General features: G+C 45.7%; 2 protein-coding genes across 7 annotated transcripts in view; one reads left to right on the forward strand and one right to left on the reverse strand.

The window, feature by feature from the left end:
* Positions 1–6745, forward strand: part of SLC25A18 (solute carrier family 25 member 18) — a 29248-nt gene extending 22503 nt beyond the window's left edge. For 5 of the 6 annotated variants that reach the window (XM_044228740.1, XM_044228741.1, XM_044228739.1 and 2 more), the window contains 5 exons: positions 876–994; positions 3458–3623; positions 4460–4614; positions 5208–5283; positions 5918–6745. In XM_044228740.1, the coding sequence (XP_044084675.1) occupies positions 876–994; positions 3458–3623; positions 4460–4614; positions 5208–5283; positions 5918–6059 (658 nt within the window). In that variant the 3' untranslated portion in view covers positions 6060–6745. The remainder of the gene's footprint in view (positions 1–875; positions 995–3457; positions 3624–4459; positions 4615–5207; positions 5284–5917) is intronic. The other variant, XM_044228743.1, reaches the window with a different exon arrangement.
* Positions 6746–7717: 972 nt separating this feature from the next.
* ATP6V1E1 (ATPase H+ transporting V1 subunit E1) overlaps positions 7718–18898 on the reverse strand; it is a 38857-nt gene continuing 27676 nt past the window's right edge. The window contains exons 5-9 of the mRNA XM_044228746.1: positions 16957–17046; positions 15612–15680; positions 13152–13246; positions 9610–9697; positions 7718–8313 (exon numbers count right to left, since the gene is read on the reverse strand). Of these exons, the coding sequence (XP_044084681.1) occupies positions 8251–8313; positions 9610–9697; positions 13152–13246; positions 15612–15680; positions 16957–17046 (405 nt within the window). The 3' untranslated portion in view covers positions 7718–8250. The remainder of the gene's footprint in view (positions 8314–9609; positions 9698–13151; positions 13247–15611; positions 15681–16956; positions 17047–18898) is intronic.

Raw genomic sequence — 18898 nt, forward strand, 5'->3', positions numbered from 1 at the left:
CCGGAGTACTCTTGGCTCCCTTGGCCACTGGATATGCAAGACTGTATTTCTGGGTTTTCAGTTCTTTTTTTAATTTAATTTAATTTTATTTATTCATTTCACGGACGGAGATCACAAGTAGGCGGAGAAGCAGGCAAAGAGAGAGGAGGAAGCAGGCTCCCTGATGCAGGGCTCGATCCCTGAGCTGAAAGAAGAGGCTTTAAACCCACTAAGCCACCCAGGCGCCCCTGGGTTTTCAGTTCCGTTCCATTGATCTATGTGTCTGTTATTATGCTGATGAATTGTAAAAAATGAACCCCCGGGGCTTGGGTGGCTCAGTGGGTTAAAGCCTCTGCCCTCAGCTCAGGTCATGGTCTGGGGTCCTGGGATCGAGCCCTGCATCAGGCTCTCTGCTCAGCTGGGAGCCTGCTTCCTCCTCTCTCTCTCTCTGCCTGCCTCTCAGCTTGCTTGTGATCTCTGTCCGTCAAATGAATACATTTTTTTAAAAATGTTTTAAAAATCTTTAAAAATGAACCCCCAAACACTTTCTAGTACTATCTAGTACTTTCTAGTACTAACACCACTACCCTGGTGATATTGTTTCAGGGACTGGGGACAATCACATCCATGCAAATAGGAGTTTCAGTGCACTCATTTCAACCTCTGTGCAGGTGCTACCTCCCTGGTAGCCCGTTTTAAATTTAGTTTCATGTTTTAAGGAGACTGTGTTCGAGGGCCAAGTGATGATTTACCCAGCTGGGTGAGTGGCAGCTGATCAGAACAAGGCTGAGTACCACGCACGGAAAATCTCATCGACCAAGGGTCTCGGGCAGATGGGCCAGGATGGGTGGCTGGGCTGGCCTGTCACTGAGGGAGCCTGACTCATGGTCCCACAGGATGCAGCGGAATCTGAAGATGGAGATGCTAGCTGGATGCGGAGCTGGAATATGCCAGGTGGTGGTTACCTGTCCCATGGAAATGCTCAAGATTCAGCTGCAGGATGCTGGGCGCTTGGGTGAGGCCTATCCCAATTCCACGTGGGATTAGCAGAGGGCTGTGATCAGAATAGATTTCCCCACATTCTGCACTCACTGGCTAGACTGTGTGATTCAATCAGCTTTCCAGGTCAGTAGAAGTCTTTTTTTTTTTTTTTTTAAGATTTAAAATTTTTTTTAAGTAACGTGGGGCTCAAACTCATAACACTGAGATCATCAAGAGTCGCGTGCTCTACTGACTGACCTGCCCAGGTGCCCCTAGAAGTCTTTTTTTTTTTTTTTTTAAAGATTTTATTTATTTATTTGAGAGAGAGAGACAGTGAGAGAGCGCATGAGCGAGGAGAAGGTCAGAGAGCAAAGCAGACTCCCCATGGAGCTGGGAGCCTGATGTGGGACTCTATCCCGGGACTCCAGGATCACGCCCTGAGCCGGAGGCAGTCGTTCAACCAACTGCGCCACCCAGGCGTCCCTAGAAGTCTTTATTTAATGGCTACCATTCTAGATTTCAACACTTCTAATTCTAAAGATTTTATTTATTTATCTGACAGAGACCACAAGTAGGCAGAGAGGCAGAGAGAGAGGGGGAAGCAGGCTCCCCGCTGAGCAGAGAGCCCAATGCAGGACTCGATCCCAGGACCCTGAGATCATAACCTGAGCAGAAGGCAGAGGCTTAACCCACTGAGCCACCCAGGCACCCCTCAACACTTCTAATTCTAAAACAAACAGTAGAACTGAGAAACTTGGTTCAGAAGGTAACCTAATACCTCTTATCAGATCACCATGACCTTTAGGCTTGACTTCCTAAAGATTTTAAGAAGGATCAACAGTCTGATCACAAACACTTCAGTCAGTAGTCCTCATGTTCTGCTCTATTATATTATGCTATAGAAGCTGCTCTTTGGTGGGAAGGCATCAGAAGGAACAAGAGAACCATTCCTATTCTTTTGTTTTCTTGGAAGTGAATTTTGTCCCTTTCCAAGATCCTGGTCCTCTCAAAAATACCAAGTGGTGTAAGTAAGTACCAAAGCATAGATTAAGAACCAGGGTTCGCTGTCCAGCAGAGGAAAGGCCACGCACAGTGGGGCGGGATGGAGGGCTTCTCCTCAGGGTGAACCGCCATGCCTGCATTAAAGAAGGGGGCACGTGAGCTGCACAGCCTAGCACCTGGTAAGGCCCTCAATAAATGTGGGTGCTCTTCCCCTCCTCAAACCCACTGTGCGCACATGCTGTGCTGGATCCAACCAGCTTTCTAGGTTGGAGCAAACTAGCCTGAAGCTCATCAAACTGCAGCAAGAATAAAGTTTGGGCACTGGAAAGCCCATGTTTTGATCTACAAAGAGTAAAAGCTCTGAAACTCTCAGTTTTCAACTTGGATGAGAGTGTCAGTTTTCCAAACCACTTCAAAAGAAGGGAAGGACAGGCTTAGAGTGATCAGACAACAGGGAACATCAGGCTCACTGATGAACCTCCTTCTTCAGGCTCCTTGTCTGAGCCTGCGCCCAGCTCGCTGCCCCAGGAGCAGATGTGCAGAGAGAGGTGCCTCAGTGTGAGGTGTCACCTGCTGGCTGTCAAACGAAACTAGGGCCAGAAACTGCTTCCTTGGAGCAAGGGCGCAGAGTCTAGACAAAGCTGCTCCAATGGCAGAATTAAGAAAACAGTCACACAATTTCAGCGCATTGAATCCTTGTGGTCACGGGTGGGACTCACCCACGGTTGAAATGCTGTACTTGCAATGCTCAGGAGAAAACCATTTCCCTTCTATTTCTTAGATGTTGAACTCATCCAGTTATGGGCTGTGAATTATTCAAGTAAAACCAAGAATCAAATTTTATAAAATGGCGAAGGGTGTAAAGGCCGTGTTCACCTGATCTTGGAGTACTTGAGGGGGGAGGCACCTCTGGAGGCCTGAGGGAGATAGATTTTGGACAAAAAGAATTTGCTGCTTTACACATGAGGCAGAAGGAAGTGGGACTCTGAGGTCCCAAAGCGCCAGCAGGATGATACTATGTAAATAGGCTCAGAGATGGTTTAGAAATGGAAGCCAGATCTAAAGCACAGCTTTGGCAGGAGGATAAGGAATTGGGGCTGGAGCAGGTGCTGCTCTAATTCCCTACGGAGGAGGCTGGGCGGGCCCTGGCTCTTGGGAAGTGCCCTGTGCAGCAAGGACAACGCATGAGATGACACCAATCTTAGAAAGATTTCCTTGGAGCCAAAAAATGAATGTTCTAAAATGAAGGTAATCCAGGGCACTTGACTGTCTTGGTGGTGGTGTGCGACTCTCGACCCCGGGGTCATGAGCTCGAGCCTCACGTTAGATGTAGATATTTTCATTAAAAATAAAATCTTAAAATAAAATTCGGACTATCCTCAGAACTCCAGTAGGGAAGTGGGCCTCACCTCTGAGCTGTCCCAGGGTGAGGAGGCAGTAGGCACACTCCCTGCTGGGGCCTGGCTTGTGATGGGGTCTGTCCTCTCCCTTTCAGCAGCTCATCGTCAGGGCTCAGCCTCAGCACCTTCCTCCTCCAGATCCTACAGTACCGGTTCGGCTTCCACCCACAAGCGCCCGTCCGCCACCCTTATCGCCTGGGAGCTACTCCGCACCCAGGGCCTGGCTGGTCTCTACAAGGGTCTGGGTGCCACTCTCCTCAGGTGAGGCTTTCTTCCTGAACTTGGGACCCAGAAGGGACCCGGAGAGGAGGGAGAGGGCACCGAAGGCCAGCGGGACCACAGCCCCAATCTGTTGCTGCATTCTTCCTGGAAATTCAAAGCCCAGAGAGCAATCTACCTCCAGGCTTACTATTTGGAAGCCTGCTTCCTATTTGGAATTCTGCTCAGTTCTCAGCAAACTGAGAACTGAGCAGAATTGCACAGGATGGGCGCCTGGAAGACTAGTTTGAGGCCCCTTCTCCAGTAACCAGACTGCATGAGTATGAGATGTTCTGTGGCCCTCAGGCACCTAAGAACGTCCTATGGACAAAGGACTTCGGATCGTTAATAAGTAAATGGATGGAGACCCCTCATTTTACCTTGCTGGTTGACCAAAATCCTTAGAGTTGATCAGAAGTGTGCCAGGAAAAGGGCTAGTTTTCTCCTACCACTGGGCAACAGATATATGAACTTCACCTTCCTGCCCACCCCACCCCCTTAACACGTAGCTTACAGAGCTCCTCACCAACCACTCTCTCAGCTCACACCTACCTCAGCCTGTCCACGCATTCTCCCAGAGCGTGCTCCCGGTCCCTGCATCTGCGGCCCGGTCCTCGTGGAGCCCTGCAGGTGCTGGGAGGGCAGAGTGATGTGCTGGGAGGGTGGGGCAGGCAGGGTGACCCATCGTTCCCCTTCCACCCGCCATCGCTCCACATCACGGGGGTCAGGGAAGGAAGAGGTAACTGCGGGCTTGTCTCTGGCCGTCGGCCAGGCCCTGGGCTTAGGGAAAGGCTTCCTGCCTGAGCAGCAGGCAGCTCATTGCTCTTGCTCTCTGGCAGAGACATCCCCTTCTCCATCATCTACTTTCCACTGTTCGCCAACCTTAACAACCTTGGGTTCAACGAGAGCACGGGGAAGGCTTCCTTTGCGCATTCCTTCGTGTCAGGCTGTGTTGCAGGTTCTGTAGCCGCCGTCACAGTAACACCTCTGGACGGTAAGTGTGTTGGAGATGGGGGTCTTCAAGGACTGCCCCACTTTACAAGTTAGATAGCCGCACATTCGTCTAGAGGATAAGTAGTCAGCTACTTTTCGTATATAAACAGCTTCAACCTGAGAACTCTTGGATCACAACCTATGGCCGCCGGCAGAAACTCAGCAAGGGTCTCCCGAGATAAAATGGAGCCAAGGAGACCTTCACTCCCTTCTTATCCCTGACAAACGCACTCACCCTCTAGGTGCTGATTTCATCAGCTTTTCATCCCCCAGTCGAGTTTTCAAAGCGGAGGCTAAAGACAGGAGTTTAACGGTGTCAGACCACACTTCTCCTATCTTCAGGGCTACTCCCGGCTGCTCTACCACACAGGTGGACCTTTCTATAGTATGAGTAACCTGAAGGATCGTGTCATTCTAATTATTTTATTTCATAAATGAGACCCAAAGAGCAGAGAATCTTCTACTACAGATCACACAATGGCAGCATTGGCCGTAGGATTCAGTATTGTGTATGCTGGCTCTAAATGGGAAACCACTTCACGTTGGCAGGAGGGGGCCAAAAGCCAAACGTTCACTACTTATTTTCACTTTTAGTTTTGAAAACGCGAATCCAAACCCTCAGAAAAGGCCTGGGCGAGGACAGCTACAACGGGATCACTGACTGCGCCAGGTGAGAAGCCTGCAGCCCTGCAGAGGCTGGGGCTGGGAAGGTCCCCCCCCCACCCCTGCCTTGCAGTCTACCTACACCCCACCTAGAGGACAATTTCATCACTGGACTAGGCTGAGCTCTGGTTTTTTTTTTTTTTTTTTTAATTTTATTTATTTATTTGACAGACAGAGATCACAAGTAGGCAGAGAGGCAGGCAGAGAGAGAGGAGGAAGCAGGCTCCCTGCTGAGCAGAGAGCCCGATGTGGGACCCGATCCCAGGACCCTGGGAACATGACCTGAGCCGAAGGCAGAGGCTTTAACCCACTGAGCCACCCAGGCACCCCTCTGGCTTTCTTTGATACGTGTTCCTTCCCTTCACCTCTCAACAAAATAGAACGTACTGGGAGCTTTCTCCTCCTTCATACTACATTTCTCCCAGAGTCTAGTCAGACTGAGCTGATTTCCCATGGCCCGGACCCAGCCGCTTAGTAACCGAACTGTGCTCACATGGTGGCTGGGACCAGGCTGCTACACCCAGGGGAGCCCGCTGTGGAAAATGACACCTACTGTCCAGGAGATGTACAAACATCAGAGGGGGACCATTTGCAGTGCGCACCTGCCAATCAGCTCATGGGGCTCTTCTCTCTCTCTGCAGGAAACTCTGGATTCAGGAGGGACCATCTGCCCTCATGAAGGGAGCAGGCTGCCGGGCCCTTGTCATAGCCCCTCTCTTTGGGATTGCCCAAGGGGTCTACTTCATTGGTATTGGGGAGCGGATCTTAAAGTGTTTTGAGTAGAGATAGCTGGAGCCCAAGTCCCCTGCCATCTCTCTAGCCATTTCAACTTCAGTTAGATGGGGATGAGCAAGATGGCCCATCCAGGTTGTATTTTGTCCTCTTAACTTGTAGTGCTACCTCAATCTCTGAAGAAACACTCTTATTCTAATAAGCAAGTTGGGTAAGGTCCCTTTCTCCCTTCACATCTGCCTTCTTTTCTTTGGGGCTACAACTACCAGCGAGCTCCAGCAGCCCCTAACCACCTACTTTTCAACAAGACAAACAGGACTCGTGTGGGTTGGATTAACTGCAGACCCTTAACACATAATAAAGATAGGAGGTTCCTTACTACATTTTCCTTTTCTACTTCACACTCAAACTCCATACACTTGAGTCAGTTTGAGGATTTAGTGTTAATTCTGAATTAAATAACTTATGGTTAGTTCTAGCACTGATTTTGGGCAAGGGGAGGATCAGAAGTTCAAGGGGACCATGAAAGCCCTCAAAGTCAGCACAGAGTTGGAAACCAAGCAGATCTTTTCAAATAGTGATGGCTGCAGGATTAGGCTGACTAACCAAGCCACAGGGGCCAAGGCAGGACAGCTGCCCCACCCTCACCCGCACCCTGGCAGGTCCTCCCTCCAGGGCACAGCTCTCCCATCCTGTCCATGGAACATGGTTTTAAATAAAATGGATTCAGATCTCAACTTGTCAGTAGTGGGAGAAGCAGACGGGCTGCAGTGGGCAGAGGGCAATGGCTTGCCCTCTATTGTCCCTGTCCATTTCAGAAGCGGGCTACATCCCAATGAGTAGTACAGCAGTCCCTCCACGGGCTCTTCAGATGACTGCTTCAGAGGCTGGGGGATAGCAGCTGGGTCACACTGGGTTTTCGGTCTTGATTCCATCACTGCATAACTGCATCGCCTTGCGGAACGGGTTCACTGTGACAGTCCCCATGTCCCTTCTTTCCCCAGAGGGCTGCTACAGAGAGATGCTAGCAACACGGGGGCTTCAGGTCCTCAGTAAACAATGCCAGGAGTTGGCAGGAGTTGTGGCAGGAGTTGTGCCAGGATTTGGCACTTACGTTAGTCCCCACCTCATCTCAAAAGTCACTGACATTAATGAAAAACGATCAGGCTCAGTAGCCGAGTTCTCTACTGGGAGGACCATGTGTGAGTGCGGACTGCAGAGATAAGACCCCAGTTAGACCCCCACCTTTACCCCATTGCAAGGCCCCGGGCAGTTCTTAGTGGTCATGGGGGGAAACCAGAGGAGGAGAGAAAGAAAAGGACCTTTGTGAAAGAATTTAAGACTGACACACAGTAACCCTTCTCCCCCAGTAAGCCCACAGATGCTTTTCCGACTCTGCCAAAGCTAATAAAACAATTTCCTCAATAAAGCTGTCAAACCCTCCACAGGACAGGTAATAGTGAACACCTGTGTGTGTGGTACGTCTCAAAGATTTTAAATGGCTGGAAGGAACGCTTCTGGATAAGAGCCTGTTAAAAATGAGCAGGAAGTGCCAGAGGACAGAGAGGGTTAACGGTTTCAAGTAGTGACAGCTATCAACCAGCGACTATAGGGATTAGGAGAATGCTTCCTTTCCAGATACTTCGGGAAGAACTTTTCCCCGCAAATCATAAAACTTGTAGCACCTTGCATAATGAGTCACAATGAAATCCATGTAAACATTTTGTTTTAATAAATAAGACCTACTCACGGCTTAGATTTTAAATCACATTTACAGATGAGGAGCACTTCTAGGCCCAAACAGGTTAACAGTGAAGCTACTATTGCGGGCAGGAATGCATGCTCCCCAAACAGCTGCAGCCTAAAGAGCAGAGACCGAATGTCAGAGAACACCACACACCTCACCCTCTAGGCTCGAGAACTGACAGCAGAAGACGAGAGAAGAGCAGAGACTCGGTGAAGCTCCAGTACCACCATCTGATACCCTCACCTTCATGCTACAAAAGCAAATATAAGTCATGCTTTTAGATAAGCTAAGGAGGAGGTTTCCTGATCATAGTAAGTGAAACTTTCTCTCATATTAACAATTAGGCCAAGGGCATTAGCTACGGAGAGGATCCACTGATAAATACATAATATTAGAAGAGTGAAGAGGAAGCCACACAGATATCTTGTTTCTTCAAATATCAGAAACTTCCACATGACAGGAAAGCAGTGCATGAACTCCACCTTGCCCGAAGGTTTAGTCCAAAAACTTCCTGTTGGCATTTGCACCAAATAAGGCGCCCCGTACTTCTGGCATCATCTGTGAAGAAAGAAGATCTTTAGTAAGTAAGTGCAGTCAACTGGAAAATTTGGAAAGCACAGCACATTTTTTTTTTTTAAAAGGATTTTACTTAGTTTAGAGAGAGTGTGTGTATGTGGGTGGGGAGAGGGGCAGAGAGAGGAGAGAGAATCTCAAGCAAACTCCCCATTGTGCAGCTGAATCCCACCACCCTGAGATCATGACCTGAGCTGAAGTCATGAGTCAGACACTTAACCCACTGAGCCACCCAGGTGCCCCAGAGAGGCACATCTTGACTGCAAGTGGCAGGTCAGCGACCCCTATGTGGCTGGGAAGGAGACCACAAAGCTAAGCAGTAAGTCTGTACCTTTCCTTCAGAACCCTTGGTGGGAAACTTACCCAGTCACAAATTTGTGATTATGACTGTCTGACTGCTTAAGGGACAAAGAAAAAATACTAAAGGCATTACTGTTTAAGGCTTCTGTTAGCTGTGCTGCAGGGGGAAGAGATGATCCCTTAACAGTATTACCTCATAATATTCTGGATCATCTACTTTCTTTCTTTCAGCGAACAGTCACTGACTGCCTAGTATGTGCCAAGCAGAAAACACATAATGCAAGTTTGTGCTGAGGCACTCATTCATTACAGCAACTGAAAAATCCTTAGGATTTAATCTCAAACTTCAAAGGCTGTGCTGTCCAAAGAGAGACCACTAGCCACGTGTGGCTACTGTGTGTCTGAATTTTGTCCAGTGCAACCATGGGACTCAGTTTTTAATTTTACTTCATTCATGTGTGGATAGCGGCTATTCTAATGGTGAATACAGCTTTAGGGTTTAAGTTATCAGAAGATGATATTCCAGGTCAAAGCGCTCTCCCCTAAGACGAGCTAGCAGCCACAGCAGCAGACTACCGCTGCTGACAAGAGGCCCAGCATTCTGAGACACCTGAATTCTTGCTCCCTAGAGGTTATCTGTACCAACCCAGAAACAACTGAAGAGCCAGCAGCCCTCTGGCAAAGTCCTTTAAATAACATTTACTTTAGTTCCTGCCATTCTTACTGGAGAAAGGACCCCAGGCAGCAGTAAAATTGTGTACATCAGAATCCTAAATAAACAAAAACCTCATTCAAACCCAAATCCACTCTCATGTAAATGGTGTCACCTCAGTAAACGTCGCCTGCCTACTGCCCATTCAAGAAAATGCCACAAAATGTAGAAAGAATGACAAACCCCAAATACCAGTGAACGCACATATGTTCTCTGCATCATTTCAAAGTAACAACAGACCAACTAATAAGATGTATTCCCACACTCACCTGCTGGGCTATGAGATCCAGCCGGCTTTCCAGAGTATTGGAAACTTTTATTTTACGATCCCCATTATAGATCTCAACTCCACCAGCTCTACAAAGAACACAGGAAGTAACAATTTTTATAGATTTGAGGAAAACAGACACATGGTACATTTACTTTCTTTCCTGAGAAGAAAGGTGTTTTGTTGCATGGAGTGTGTCTAAATACTGTAAGGGGCCAATAGACACATGCAAAGAGCTTAAAATTAATTCAGAAAGCTTCTGAGGATTTAGGGTATGGAGGTTGATAATAATGGTCATTTACCAAGTGACTGCTACGTGCCAATCTGATTCTATATTCTAGCCACCTAAGTTAATTCTAACAGCCCTCCCCAACAAAATGAAACGGGGAAGGATTTTGTCTCAGCTTGCAAATCAATCGCATCCTCATCTGAATATTTCCTAAGACCCAATCCTGCTAATTACCAGGGGTACTGGTAAGGCCATATTCTAACTGTACTGTGTATCAGATGAAAGGTACCACTGTAATCTTGCGCCAAACTGGCCCTCAGGGAGTCCTGCCTCTAGCCAAACCTCACTTCTGTTGTTCCTTTCTCCAAAGTTTCTAGCACTTAGAGGCTCAAGGCAGATAAGTCAAATTCTATTACAAGGAGTCCCCGGGGAATGAAATTCTTTCGTACATTAGAATTTTGTCAAATATTTTTCTTCTTCTTCCTTTTTTTTTTTTTTAAGACATGGGGTTTTTCTTGTTTTTTGTCTTTGGCGTTGTTTTTTTTATTTTATTTATTTATTTATTTATTTTTAAAAGATTTTATTTATTTATTTGACAGACAGAGATCACAAGCAGACAGAGAGGCAGGCAGAGAGAGGGAGAGGAGGAAGCAGGCTCCCTGCAGAGCAGAGAGACCGATGCGGGACTCGATCCCAGGACCCTGAGATCATGACCTGAGCCGGAGGCAGCGGCTTAACCCACTGAGCCACCCAGGCGCCCTGGCGTTGTTTTTTTAATAAAGATTTTATTTAGGGTCCTGGGTGGCTCAGTCAGTTAACCCGCTGCCTGTGGCTCAGGTCATGATCCTAGAGTCCTGGGATCCAGCCCCACATCAGGCTCCCTGCTCAGCTCTCTCTCTAGCAACTAAGTAAATAAAACCTTTTTCTTTTCTTTTTTTTTTAAGATTTTGTTTATTTGACAGAAAGAGCACAAGCAGGGGAGATGGAGAAGCAGGTTCCTTCCTGAGCGGAAGGCAGATGTTCAAATGACTATGCCACCTAGGTGTCCCCAGATATTGCTTGAAATAAGCAGGTTATGTGACAAAGACTGGGAAAAGGTTTGGCAAATTGTCTTTGGAAAACTTTAATGGACAATGAAGTTAATACTATCTTCTTACTCTCTACTCCCTCCCCCTGGCATTTCTTTGTTTCATCTGTCTTCCATTTCTCTAAACAGACTATATCCTTCATAAGGACGTTGTTGGCTCTGCTGAAATCCTGACCCCACTGTTCGTGCCACAATTCTTTGTTTTCATGGAGGGAGCGAGGGCAGAAAAGACCACCACTGTGGGAGAATGTTGCCTGAGAGCCAGGCACTCACTGAGTGTAAAGCCCAGGGCTGCCCATGACTTCTATCTTCCCAGTAACCCTATGAGTCTTGGTCGGTATCCTTGCTATTTGACAAACAAGAAAACATGTTTAAATAGACTGAAGAAAACGAGTTAACTGAATAAAACGATATTTAAAATTCTACTTTAAATGAGCACTGGAATCAGCCCACCATTCCTTCTCTACAATTCTGAAATTCAATAAGCTAGCAGAACTAAAGTCTAATTTGTGTGTCTCCAAAAGCTAGATGACCTCTAGTCATCTGGCAGCAAATGACTAGCAAATCTTTAGGTACTTACCCCTTGCAGTGTGAGTGTTCCCATTTAGAAATATTAGTATATTTGATCACAGGGTGTGGGGGGGATGACGCCTCAGACCTTGCTGGGGATATGATGTCACATGTGGTGTATGTTCTTTATTGCTTTTCTAAACACTGGGATTCAGAACATCTGGCCCCAAAGATTTCAGGACTGAAACGCATTCGTTACCAGACAGACCCTGAACTAAGTGCTTTCTGTCCCATCTGCCTGATCATCACAACAATGATTATCTGACAGCTCAATAAAGACGTATACTGCGGGGGCGCCTGGGTGGCTCAGTGGGTTAAAGCCTCTGCCTTCGGCTCAGGTCATGATCCCAGGGTCCTGGGATTGAGTCCCACATGGGGCTCTCTGCTCAGCAGGGAGCCTGCTTCCCTCTCTCTCTCTCTGCCTGCCTCTCTGCCTACTTGCAATCTCTGTTAAATAAATAAATTAAATCTTAAAAAAAAAAAAAAATGACATATACTGAAGGTACCAGCCACGGTGTTAAATGCTGTATAGACAAGACCTCATTTAAGCTTCCAAGAATTCTGTGAGGCAGGTGCTATTATCCCAATTTAGAGGCCCAGAAATCAAGGTTCTGTGAGATTTAACATTGAAGCTTTCTACACTAACTTATGTAACTTCTCAGTTTACAAAGCTTTTTTTTTTTTAAGATTTTATTTATTTGACAGAGAGAGACACAGCGAGAGAGGGAACACAAGCAAGGGGAGTGGGAGAGAGAGAAGCAGGCTTCCCGCTGAGCAGGGAGCAAGATGCCTGGCTCAATCCCAGGACCCTGGAACCATGACCTGAGCCGAAGGGAGCAGCTTGAAGAATGACCCACCCCAGCCTCCTATAAAACATTTTAACATGTACAATCTCCTCTCTTTTCCTCACTTCATGAAACAAAAAAGTACCATTTCCATTCAAATGATAGAATTCAGCCTCCAGATCCCATAGCTCACAAAAGGCCAACTCGGGACTCAAACCCAGGTCTGGTGCTTTTTCAACTAGGTTTGCACGTCCCAAGGACTTTCTGCAATGTTAGTCAATTTGTGCCTATGTGGCATTAGACCCACAAGCACAACTGAGGAAAGGACATTGGCTCTGACCTCATCAGGAGCTCCTACTGCCTGGCCCAGCTGCACCAAGCTTATCAGGGATGCTGAAGAAATGTCCTGTCATTGCCGCACAGCACAAGTACGACTGGTATTTGCAATTCTGTACCTGAGGAACCTAACTATCGGGGTCCATCTGTCTATATAGCAGTCACTATCCTACATGACGACCTGTCTTATTTCTTAGAAACTTAGAGGTAGCAATAATCATCCTCAGCATCTAACATGGAGATCTGGACCCAGCTTTGAGTCCTGGGCAGAGAATTAGTGCTTCCTCTCTGCAGAATAAACTAAGTGACCACAGGAAGTTAGTTCCTTTTAGACTTTTAGAGGAAGTGTAGTCGGTCAATAAGAGAGAACAACAAAGTACTAAAAGAAAAAACAGCAAGACTCACAAGTGGCACATGGCCACACCTTTACTCTTGTGGTAAAGGGTGCCTCAGAGAACACTTTGAACAAGACCCAGCACAAAGGCCATTTTCACAATGAAAGCAGCTTAGACGTTAAGGGCAGGAACACTCCTTACATTTCCTCAGGCAGGTAGGCCTCCTGATCAATTTGGACATCAACATCTTTTTTGGTGGCAATTTTATACATTGGAATTGCTTTCTGCACTGCAGCCTGGAAAAAAAAACAAAACGGTGCAAGGTTTTAGCAGAAAACTATGGAGCAAGTATACAAAAAAATCAGCCAACTATTCAAGCAAGGCATATTCCTATCTATTTATCAAGTAAAAGAATAGATGCATTGTTGATGGAAATGTAAAATGGTACAGTTATTGTGGAAGTGGTATGGCAGTTCCTTAAAAAAAATTAAACACTGAATTACTATATGATCCAGCAATCCAGGTAGAATTCTACCTCTGGGTATATGCCCAAAAGTGAAACCAGAGACCTGAACGGCTAATAGGACAACCACGTTCACAGCAGCATCATTCACAACAGCCAAAAAGCAGGTAGAAACAACCCAAGTGTCTAACAGATAAGCAAAAATATGCACACAATTCATATGCATACAATTCAGCCTTAAAAAGGAGGAAATTCGGACCACTGCTACACCTACACATGAGGAACCTTGAAGACATCAAGCGAGGTGAAAGAAGCCGGTCACAGGACAGATGTTGTAGGATTCCAGCAGTACGAGGTACCCAGTGCAGGCAAATTCAAAGGGAGAGGAGGTAGGGTGGTGGCTGCCAGGGGTCGAGGGAATGGGGAGTTAGTGTTTAATGGGGACAGAATTTCAGTCCAGGAAAGTGAACATATTCTGGAGAGGGATGGGGTCACAACTGCACAATGTGCATCTACTTAATGCCACTCTACACCTAAAATGGTCAAGTCTGTACTCTGTACTATATACAGTTTATAATTTTAAAAACAAATGAGCACACTAGAAAAAAAAATGCTTATCAGTGTGATAAGATATAATTAGTGAAAAGTCCTATCTAAATAATACTCTGCATGAGTACACATGTAAATAACATTTTCTTGAAGGAACTTTTAGTTGGCAACTCAGACCCGCCTCCAAAGAATGCTCATCACCTTGGGGAACCTCAAGTATGTCTAGCTCTCTGTTTCACAGGTTCATAAATGAGGCTGTCAGCACACACATGGATCCAGGTTACTGAAATGGTTCATAAACGAGTATCACAATTTATTTTCCAGTGCAAGGTGAAGGGAATGAGCATTTGTATTTCCCAGCTGGCATGTTTTCTTTCTAGATGACAAGTTACTTGGGAGAAAAATTATAGTAAGAGTATGAATACATTATGTATTCTAAGTATATTTATTTATAGTAAGAAATGTAATTGCTAAGGGACTAAGCACCCAATCCTTCTCTGAAAGCAAGCTGCATGGAAGAATTTTATTTCATTATTATTTTTTTAAAGTTATATTTTGTTTGTTTGTTTGTTTTACAGAGAAAGAGAGAGATCACAAGTAGGCAGAGAGGCAGGCAGAGAGAGAGGGGGAAGCAGACTCCCCGCTGAGCAGAGAGCCCAATGTGGGGCTCGATCCCAGGACCCTGAGATCATGATCTGAGCCAAAGGTTCAGTGGGTTAAGCCACCCAGGTGCCCCATATTTTTTTTAAGTTTTTATTTAAGTACAGCCAACATGGAGCTCAAACTCACAACCCCACGATTAAGAGTCGCATGCTCTCCTGACTGAGCCAGTCAGGCACCCTGCAAGGAAGAATTTTAACCTGAAGAGCAACTGGATGACACAGAATCAGAGCCAGGGAGTTCATTCAGATTCCTGGGTCTTTCATTCTAGAGCACCTGTCTAATTCTACAGCCTGTCTGGACTCTCCAGGGAGCCAACGGCTGTTCCCCAGAAGGGGGGCAGCTTCTCCCTTAGCCAGGACATGAAGGAATACCTCGGCATTTGCCTCTGGGACTGCACTGTGTTTTCACTGCTGTAACCCTTTTGTCTTGTATCCCTACTCTTCTCCCAACTATAGGAATACATACTCTGGGAGTAGTCTGTCACTTTCAAATGGCATGGCCTAACTTTGCTCCAATACTGTGTGCTGTATTCAGTATTCAGAAGATTATGGTGTTACAGAGCTCCCAGAAAGGCGGGAAGGTACTAACTCAGAAGGGGCAACTTGATCTTCTTTACGAAAAGAAATCAGAGGCTTAGGTACACTTAAGTTACTATCTATAATGTGTTAAGATACCTCTAATTTCTGTGGCTGAGCTATCCTATATTAAAGCATGCATTTCATCCCTAACATTCTGATTTTTTTTAAAAAATGGGTTTCTTCTTTGGGGTGCCTGGGTGGCTCAGTGGGTTAAGCCGCTGCCTTCGGCTCAGGTCATGATCTCAGGGTCCTGGGATCGAGTCCCGCATCGGGCTCTCTGCTCAGCAGGGAGCCTAATTCCCTCTATCTCTCTCTGCCTGCCTCTCCATCTACTTGTGATTTCTGTCAAATAAATAAATAAAATCTTTAAAAAAAAAAAAAAATGGGTTTCTTTTTTAAGTTCTTTACCTTTACCAGAGGGAAATCCTGCTTCCTGCAACGAACAATCATTCGGGGCTCCAACAATTGGTACAAACCCTGTAAGACAATCAGATGCAATTGTCAAGAAATGCAATTTATAAAATCCGAAGCAAAATAAAATATTTTTATAATTCTTTCATGTAGTTTGTAAACAGACAGAATATACAGTATGAGAACATGGAAAGAAGATTTCAATATCAATTCACAAACCAGATAAACACACCCAAGGCTCCATAACAAAATTGATATGGGAATCTTCTCTCACATCAACTAGGTGGAAGCCAAATGTTATTGTAATTAACTTAAGTAAAATAAGAATTCACAAGCAAGGGGCGCCTGGGTGGCTCAGTGGGTTAAGCCGCTGCCTTCGGCTCAGGTCATGATCTCAGGGTCCTGGGATCGAGTCCCACATCGGGCTCTCTGCTCAGCAGGGGGCCTGCTTCCCTTCCTCTCTGTCTGCCTGCTTCTCTGCCTACTTGTGATTTCTGTCTGTCAAATAAATGAATAAAGTCTTTAAAAAAAAAAAAAAAAAAAAAAAAAGAATTCACAAGCAAGCTGCAAACATTTAAAATGTATATAGTCTTTGGTCTGAACCCAAAATCTAAAGCAAGTATTTTAAAGGTGAAATCAAATTAGGGAGGTTTTGTTCTTAAAGAAAAACACAGTGAGACAGAGAAGGGAGGGAGAGATAGAATCTTAAGTAGGTTCCATGCCCAGTGCAGAAACTGATGGGGGCCTCGATCTCACTACCGTGAGATCATGACCTGAGCAAAAAATCAAAAGTTGGACACTTAACCAACTGAGTCACTCAGGCACCCCTCAAATTAGGGAAGTTTATTTTTTTATTTTTTTTTTTTAAGATTTTATTTATTTATTTGACAGAGATACAGTGAGAGAGGGAATACAAGCAGGCAGAGTAGGAGAGGGAAAAGCAGGCTTCGCTCTGAGCAGGGAGCCTGATGCACACGGCTTGATCCCAGGATCCTGGGATCATGACCTGAGCCGAAGGCAAATGCTTAATGACTTAACTGCCTAGGCACCCCAAATCAGGGAAGTTTAAAGCTGCAGGTTGCAAGCAAATTTGACCACTGAGTTCTAAAGGACTTATAAGACTACATAAAAGGGCAGGAAAGTTGGAAAAGTCTGATCCAGCCAGTATTACTGTCCCCTCATGCATGAGAAGGAAGAGAGCAAGGAAGAAAGCTAAGATGACAAAATAGGAAAACAAAACAAAACAAACAACAATAACAAAAAACCAGAGTTGGTTTCTAACACATCTTGTCAATTTTGTAAGAACTCTGGCTACTAGTGGTAGGTCGAACCTATAAATTACCTGGAGGACCAGTCCATCCAGCAGCACTTGGTACCTGGTTGTATCTTTTACCACTTTGCTGAGTCTCTGTTTTGCTTCATTTAGTAGGTCCTACAAAGAGTAGAAAAGAAAAAAGTTATCCATAGGTAGTCAGGGCAGTCAGCTCAGAACTCACCGTGAGGATGGTCCCCGCCCATGCCCATTTGCTTCACATTATATTACTGTTTTCATTCAACACACATTCCAGGATAAATGATAAACCAGATGCTGTGTTACTCACTATACCCTCTTACAAGGAAGCAGGAAGCAACATCACAGCTCCCAGAAAGTTCATGCTCAAGCAGAGTAGCCCAGATTATCAATCAGTTCAGAAAACTACAAAACTGACTAACATGGAAAAAGCTACATGATACAGATTTAATTAATTAATAATTAATAAGCAAGCTATTAATATTAAGACTGTTGTGCAGAGACACCTGGATGGCTCAGCTGGTTAAGCGTCTGTCTTAGCTCACATCAATCTCAGTGTCCTGGTATCAAGCCCCACGTCTAGCTCCACGCTCAGTGGAGAGTCTGCTTCTCCCTCTGCCCCTCCCCTCACTCATTATTTCTCTTTCAAATAAATAAAATATTTAAAAACAAAGACTTGTGCAAGTTGACTCCATTTTTTTATTAGGAAAAAAACAGTATCTGGATAGAGAGCAAAGTATGTAAAAAAATCCAGCAGCACTTGGTACCTGGTTGTATGTTCTAGATACAAGGCGAGATTGTCAATGGTTTCAATTTTCCTTTTAAGTTTTATTTATTTATTTATTTGACAGAGAGAGAGAGAGAGAGAGAGAGATCACAAGCAGGCAGGGAGGCAGGCAAAGAGAGGAGGAAGCAGGTCCCCCTGCAGAGCAGAGAGCCCGATGCGGGGCTTGATCCCAGGACGCCGGGATCATGACCTGAGCCGAAGGTAGAGGCTTCAACCCACTGAGCCACCCAGGTGCCCCCTTTTAAGTTTTTTTTAAAAGATTCTATTTATTTACTATTCGAGAGAGAGAGCAGGGGGAGTAGAAGAGGGAGACGGATCTGCAGCCTCCTTGCTGAGCGTGGAACTTGACATGGGGCTCAAGCCCATATCCCTGAGTCATGACCTGAGCTGAAAACAAGAATCAGATGCCTAACTGACTGAGCTACCCAAGTACCCCTAAAATTTTTCTTTAAATTCCAGTTAACATGTAGTATATTAGTTTTGGGCACACAATGTGGTGATTCAATGCTTCCATACATCAGTGCTCATCACAAGTGCACTCCTTAATCCCCATAACCTATTTACCCCATCCCCCCACCCATCAATGATTTCAACTTTCTTTTTTTTTTTAATTTATTTGACAGACAGAGATCACAAGTAGGCAGAGAGGCAGGCAGAGAGAGAGGAAGGCAGATGCTTAACTGAGCCACCCAGATGCCCCTGATTTCAATTTTCTTTATGCTAGTTTGTAGTTTCCAATTTGTCTATAATAAACATTGACCGGGCGCCTAGGTGGCTCAGTGAGTTAATCCACTGCCTTTGGCTCAGGTCATGATCCCAGGGTCCTGGAATCGAGTCCCGCATCGGGCTCTCTGCTCAGCGGGGAGCCTGCTTCCCTCTCTCTCTCTGCCTGCCTGCCTCTCTGCCTACTTGTGATCTCTCTCTTTCAAATAAATAAATAAAATCTTTTTTAAAAAAAATAAATAAATAAACATTGACGTTCTATAATAAAAATAACTAGGGGCTCCTGGGTGGCTCAGTGGGTTATAAAGACTCTGCCTTCGGCTCAGGTCATGATCCCAGGGTCCTGGGATCGAGCCCCACATCGGGCTCTCTGCTCAGCAGGGAGCCTGTTTCCCTCTCTCTTTCTGCCTGCCTCTCTGCCTACTTACCTCTGCCTGCCTACCTCCCAGGTCCTGGGATCAAGCCCCGCATCGAGCTCCCTGC

Source organism: Neovison vison, chromosome 12, assembly GCF_020171115.1.
Source record: "Neovison vison isolate M4711 chromosome 12, ASM_NN_V1, whole genome shotgun sequence".
NCBI lineage: Eukaryota > Metazoa > Chordata > Mammalia > Carnivora > Mustelidae > Neogale > Neogale vison.